Here is a 7374-nt window from a genome sequence, read left to right as displayed (position 1 = left end):
AATACTCTATTTCAAAAAACGTATTGGAGGTCTGATTGCATATGCAGTTTTGTAGTGGAACTGAGTGCATTTCATGTGTTAAAAGTACTTTCAGATGTCCTTTCCCAGCCGAGAAACATCCAACAACACTCCATGGATAAGCTTAGAGGAATAGTTCACCCAAAAAATAAAAATTCTCTCATCATCTACTCACTCTCATGCCATCCTAGATGTGTATGATTTTCTTTCTTCTGTTGAACACAAATTAAGATTTTTGAAGAAAATTTCAGCTCTGTAGGTCCTCTCAATGCAAGTGAATTGGTACCAAATTTTGAAGCTCCAAAATAAACATAAAGGCAGCATAAAAGTAATCCATAAGACTCCAGTGGTTAAATCTATATCTTCAGAAGTAATATGATACGTGTGGGTGAGAAACAGATCAATATTTAAGTCCTTTTTTGCTATAAATTCTCCTCCCTGCCCAGTAGGTGGCAATATGCACAAAGAATGCAAATCGCCATAAATAAAAGAAGAATGTGAAAGTGAAAGTAGAGATTTATAGTAAAAAGTGACTTAAATATGTATCTGTTTATCACCCACACTTATCATATCACTTTTAAAGATATGGATTTAACCACTGGAGTCATACACATCTGTGATGGCATGAGGGTAAATGATAAGAGAATTTTCATTTTTGGGTGAACTATCCCTTTAAGTGGCTTTGCCTGATTCAAAGCACAGTCCCTTCAACTTTCCCTTGAAACAAAGATTGGACATCCTGTGACAGTTGATGTAAGGTACTACATGTAAAAGGAAGACAACGATCCATCTGACATTTTGTAATACAGAGCAGTTTACTCCCTCTCTGATTTTGTCTTGACTTTATGTTTGCATCATTTAACTTCAACATCACAAAACAGGATAACTCACAGAAGAAGAAAAAAACATAACCCTGACACAAAGCTTGAACATAAGATTTGGACAGCTGGTGAAGTGGTATAAGCACTAAGAAGAGTTACTGCGGGCAAGGGTTTTCTAACAGAGGAAGTTCTGGTGTTTCAGGAGCAGTGGAGAGATGTTCTACCCCCTGCTGGACCCCTCCCCGAGAGTATCTTCTGAGGGGATTTGCCCCAACACTGCCACTGGACGTACTTGAGCGGCTACTTCTATAGCTGGGCCTTACTAAGGGCAGTAAAGAGCTAGACTCAGACGTGATGACAATACTGGGGATCCGACCACTTGTACTTCTTGAAACAGACACGTCTGTAATGTCTCCAGCCTGCAAACAACACAGAAGCAAATTTTGTATAGATGTCTACTGCTGTGATGTCGTTCCTTTTCAACTGGTCAGTTATGGGAGATTGCCTATTACATCTAAACTGAGGGACATTATTTTGCACAAAAAATCTTGACTAGATGTGTAATGTTTCTCAAGACAAATTTGATATTGGCTTGACTCAGCTTTGTCAGAAATGTTAAACTGTAGTTTTGAAAGTTTGATGGTTATATGGAGACATTACAGTAAGACACACCGCCAGCTAGCTGTATAATCAGACACTGACATAGATATTCAGATAAACTGTCAGATAGATAGCTAGATAGATTGATAGAGAGAGAGAGAGAGAGAGAGAGAGAGAGAGACCAAGTTAACGCAGATTAAATGCCTTTTGTGGGTTTGTTTACATTTGATTTTTTTGACAGAAGGAAATTGAATTAACAAGCATTTAATTAGCCTGTTTGAACATTCGTAGGAATTTTTGATTTTGAAAAAACCCCTAAACTAAGTTTGTAGAAAAGCAGCATGTTGTCTTTGTCAAGCCACTGTAATTTAAAGAGTAGAGATTTTTACAGTAGATATCACTGATGCTATCACTTAAACAATTACGTTCACATGATCTCTGTAACTAAATCATTCCTGCATAAATCTAAAGTCACATGACTCATGACTTGATAAGCATTCATAAACTGTATGACAGGCCTCTGAAAGCTGATTATTAGAATCATTCTTTCAAGGGCACATATTTTTTCTTTAGAGAGTATTGACAACATGGAACAGTAATTTTAGTATATGCTTTCTGTCTCCATTGAAAATTCATTCTCTAATAAACATTTTTCTCTCAAAAGTGCACTGTGTGCATTCATCAAATTGCACTCAAGAGACTGGAAGAGGCTTGCAGATTTTTCTTCACAGAAATTACCGGGGCATGAATTCACCTCATAAATTCCTCCTCAAATACTGCCTGAACAAAAAGTTCACAGGGTCAGCTAATTTTACACGTTATACCTCCTAGAGGGTTCTGTGAAAGCTTAATGGTGAGCATGTCAGCTGAGATATTGGTTTATATTTAATTTAATCAGATTCACTGTTGGACTTACAGCTAGAGGGAACGCACGGTCAGGTTGACTGAGTCCAACCACAGACACATCATCCACATCAGAGGAGCACTAGGTCAGAAGAGAGAGAGTGAGGTCACTGCTGAGTGCTCTTGCACATACAGTGGAGCTTCTATACACTTTCCAAGATAACAATACAGCTAATGTAAGAACAAAAAAAATGCAATCTGTTAATGCTGCAACTAGTATGAGTAACATGCAATTCTAGTAACATGCAAAACTATTTCATTGGGATTCAGTGGTGCTGCGCTAGATTTAGGTTCACTGTCGGGCCATAAATGAATTGAAAATGAAAGTTGCATAGCAACTACAGTCTTGATCTGACTTGCAATTAATTCCAAGGAGCTAAGGATATGTTAAAGAGATAGTTCACCCAAAAATAATGAATTCTATAATTCTCACCCTAATGCCACTTGGAACACAATGCAGCTATCTTACAAAATGTACAATCTATGCTTTTTTCAAACAACGAAATTGGACAGTAACCAGGGTGGTCAAGCTCCTAACAGGTCAACAAAAAAAAAAACAAACAAAAAAAAAAGACCAATATAGTTATTTTTCACACAATTTTAAGTCATCTTTCTGCACACATATACCATTGGTGGTTCACATGTGTAGTGGAGAGTGGGATGTATTTAACCAGTGGCACTTCTTCCATAAGATGCCCTCTAGCAAGGAGTAAGGATACAATGCTAAAACTAATATGCCTAAATATTTTTCTGGATGTCTGCTATCGACTGAAATTTAGAAGAAAGCATAAATCTCATAGAGGCATAGAAATATTACTTAAAAGTAAGCTTAAAAATATGATCATGAATGAGTTGTATATACTGTACAAAAAAACAGATTTATAGTTTATACAGTGCATTTAATAATGCATTGTTCCATTCAAAAGTTTTATTTCCTGTACACTATTCACATTTTCATAAAGATACCCATAACCCTTCCAGAAAATTGTTTATTCAGAATATTTATTTTAGTGATACAATCTTCAACATTTTGAATTTTTCTGTATTTACAAACATAATAAATTCTTAAGTCTAAATGGAACAAGTTGACGGATCCTTTATTTGACAAATGGTTTATGCCAGTAGTAATAATATGTAATAGTATTTCCTGCATTTTGATGCAAAGGGTACTATCCGTTTTTAATGAGCCACTGGCACAGTTTACCCTGAAGCATAAGGCAATCAGTTTTCACTTTATGTTTTTTAGTTTATTTTTATTTTATTATTATAATTGTTTTTTTTTTTCCATTTCTCAATCACAGGCAGCTGTATGTGTTGCAGACATGATAAAAATTGTGCACAGTTCCCTACACTATGTGGAAGACATGGCTTGCCTACTGAAACATTTTACCCCACTCTCCCATATCATAAGTGTGGCAGGTTTGACTGTGCTGCAGCATGAACAAGATTTGAGAGCTAGGGCAAAAGACAAGATGTTCAGTGAAAAAGCTATTGTATCACTTTAGAAGTTTAGAAATCACTTTAATAATATGATTTGTATTCTGTTGTCCATTCTGCTTGATATCTCTTTTATTGTAAATGTTCCACAGCAAAAAATAAATAAATAAATAAATAAATAAAAATCAATGTTTCCGTTGACATGAATGTAAACAGATGATGACAGGATTCTAATTTTTAGGTCAACTATCACTAAAAAAATAATTTGTAACACAAATTACATTCTTTCCATACTTGCCACATATGAAATACATATGGCCTGAGAGGTCACCTTTTCAAAGATGCCAGAGTCATGGCTTTTGAGCTTTGACTTGAAGCTGGATGAGTTAAATGGTTTGAAGTCTGGGAGCTCAGCGGTGTCCTTGCTAATGTCACACGACACCTGGCGGCTCGCTGGCCTGGAGCCCATGCTTGAGAGATCAGCCTCAGTGTCTGTCCAGCCCTGAAGGTAATAAAATACATGCAGGTCACACTGTATTAAAGCATCAACACAGACACACATATATTGGTGATTCTTCAATTAGGGCAACTTTTCTGTCGACTTGTATGATGTATAAAGAAAAATTAAACTTTTTATTTATGTCTCTTTAATTACTTTTTTCTATTATTTTTTTAAAAAAGTTTTGAAATATTTGCCCGAATTTCACAATTTCACTTTTTGTGCTTGTCCACTACCTAGACTTTAACTTCCCCTCTATAGATACAGTCCTGCACACTTGTGGGGGAAAGCAAAGCGCTGTGACCATAGTTACTCACACATTCCTATGAGGAAATCGGGGGAAATATCCGATAGATTTGGCTATTTTAACAAAGAAAAACATTACGAAAAGCTGTTGTGTAGTTTTTTGAACTTCAAACAATGCAAAAAAAAAAAAAAAAAAAAACACACAAAACTGATTTTTTAATGCCCGCCAACTGACAGAAATATAAGCCCAAAGAGCACTGTGGCTGCAAGCGGTTGAGCCATAAAATAGTTTCTTTGCAGCACCAGGTGACCCCAAGACATAAGTTTATGTTTATGATTGTCACGTTAATATTTTATCATTCAGTTGGTATCTTAAAATTTTTTATTTGTACCTTTTAATATGATTGATGATTAATGAAATGACTGTACACATAAAATCAGTGGCGGAGCTAGGGGGTGGCCAGGGGTATATACGGTATGAAAGTTGTGAGGCGCAGTGTGAGCACGAGGTGAAAGTGGGAGCGTGAGGCGATCGTCTGTGTTCCACGACTGCTACCGGATCCTTGAATAATGTACGTGCGTTGGTACCCTACGCAGACTGCGTAATATGCGTGTAGTGAGCGGTGGTACTGAATCTACATCAAGGCTACGTCAGATCTTTATTGCAGGAAATGGGATAAATATTTTAGCATTGATGGAATATAGGTTGGAAATTATTCATTTTTCAAGATTTCAAGTAGTCAGAAGTGCCTAATTGAAGAATCACCCACATTCCACAGGATAAGTGTGCCACAAAGACAAAATCCACAAACATAAATGTAAAAATTGTACGCTAAAGACTGAAATATACTCTATGCAAGTACGCAAACGCAGAAGCATTCAAGTTCTACAAGCTAGATTTTGTGCGTTTGTTGTGTTCCTAAATGTGTCGTACGGTAATTCATAACGCAAGTATGTGTTGCATTCTCAGTGTTGCTTCTAGGGGCGCTATAGTGGACATAAGTGTGAACTTGGCCTGTCGCGATTATTAAATAACCGTCTGATCGCGGTTATTTGAGCTAACCGCGGTTATTTTGGGGCATTCTAATTCCAATCACATTTTAATTCCCAAATAAGGGAATTTTAAGCGAATACACTATATAAATACCATGAACGGCGCATTTGTGTCATTCATTTGAACTCCGAGTCCAGGCGTCACTGAGCCGCATCGCGGACAACAGTCAGCTCCAGTCCGGAAGAGCGCGTGAAGTGCTCTGATACGCGCACTATGAGCAGAGGCTCGCGCCAAACTCCCGCGAAAATATAAACGAACAAGTATAAACTGTGACTGAACGCAAAGCGCTCCGGTTTCACTTTAAACGATCATGTAAATGTTCCTGGTTCATACAAGCTGTGTTAATGACACGCAGTGGAAAAGAGGAGGAGACGCAGGCTTACTCTGTTTCTGTGGAGTGATTGAATGATGAAACGAAATATCAAAGATTTTGCTTCATGAAAAATAAGAGCTCGTGAGTCGCGGATTTAATCAGAGCATTAAAATAACGTGTGAAAGTGAAGAAATTAGGAAAGAAATATTGTACTGTTGCATGATAAAATTAAAATGTAGGCTTATATAAATATAATAAATAAAAATATATGAGTTCAAAAAACAAGTGTATTTCAAACTGATCAAAACTAAAGTTGACCAAAAAGAGAAACATATTTTAAGTATTTAGAAATAGTTTGATATTTAAACCATTATTTTCATGTCATTCATATGTTTTTAAAGCCTTAAAAGGAAATCATAGTTTATCCCAATTTTATTATTTGATTTATATATTTGAAGTTAAATATGTAAAAATGACTTCTTAAGGTGTATGAAGCACACATGCAGAAAAAAAGCACACCTTAAAAAATATGACAATTTATATGACAATTAATCGTGAAAGCCCGTAACAAGGCAATTAATCATCACAGCTCTAAAACAGACAATTAATCATCATACTTGCAATTATTTGTTTGACAATTAACTCAATTAATTTCATAACTGTGACAGCCCTAATATGAACTGCCCGCTTCTATTGAATATTCTCTTTCAAGTCAACTACTGTCATGGTGGGGTAACAGTCTGAAGAGAATAATGCTAGGCTAGTAAGGTAAAGTCAATATATTTATAGCAACTTACCTGAATACAAACACATTCAGTTTAAGGCACATAATTTTGAAAGTACTGGTAATTCTAACGCCCCCTTGAGTACTGAGGTCAGTTACCGCCACAGTAACGCAAGAACGCACATTAAGCATGTTCAACCGGGCTGCGCATTTGCAATGCGTTGGTGAAGTGCTTGTATCTTCGTATGTGTACTTACATAAAGTATGTTTTTGGTCTAACAGTGTACATGTATAGCCAATTACAAACACATCTGCACATTAGATGACTAATCATTAAATCTTCAGATCCATCAGTCTGACACACTCACAGATTCACTGTCGGAGGCGGAGGAGAGCCTTGACTTGCCGGTGCTGGTTCTGCAAAAATGTCCGGACAGATCAGAGGACTGGCTTGTGACAGTGGAACGGCGTGTGGATATTAAGCTACTGTGGAATGAGTGGAGATCACGCTTGGGAACGCACAACAGCACGCGAAGACATGGAATATATTTTGCTATGGCCAGCCTGACAAGAGACAGATCAGATACAGGCCTATGACAACTTTGCCACTCTAGATACACATTCACAAAGAGCATGCAAGGATTCAATCATTGGATACAGATATATTAAGAGCATACAGTTCCCAAAGCCTTACAGTCCTGTCAAATAATAATCATATTTAGCAACCATCAATGAGACACTATGAAAAATACTAATGAG

At 36.8% G+C, this 7374-nt stretch overlaps 1 protein-coding gene across 1 annotated transcript in view; it reads right to left on the bottom strand.

Annotated features, from left to right (window-relative positions):
- Window positions 1–709: 709 nt before the first annotated feature.
- Window positions 710–7374, bottom strand: part of LOC127414017 (melanopsin-A) — a 29322-nt gene continuing 22657 nt past the window's right edge. The window contains exons 8-11 of the mRNA XM_051651659.1: window positions 6984–7179; window positions 4111–4281; window positions 2356–2424; window positions 710–1258 (exon numbers count right to left, since the gene is read on the bottom strand). Coding sequence (XP_051507619.1) covers window positions 995–1258; window positions 2356–2424; window positions 4111–4281; window positions 6984–7179 — 700 coding nt within the window. The 3' untranslated portion in view covers window positions 710–994. The remainder of the gene's footprint in view (window positions 1259–2355; window positions 2425–4110; window positions 4282–6983; window positions 7180–7374) is intronic.

This window comes from Myxocyprinus asiaticus, chromosome 23 (genome assembly GCF_019703515.2).
Source record: "Myxocyprinus asiaticus isolate MX2 ecotype Aquarium Trade chromosome 23, UBuf_Myxa_2, whole genome shotgun sequence".
Classification (NCBI taxonomy): Eukaryota; Metazoa; Chordata; class Actinopteri; order Cypriniformes; family Catostomidae; genus Myxocyprinus; species Myxocyprinus asiaticus.
This window is presented reverse-complemented; position numbering and strand designations above follow the sequence as displayed.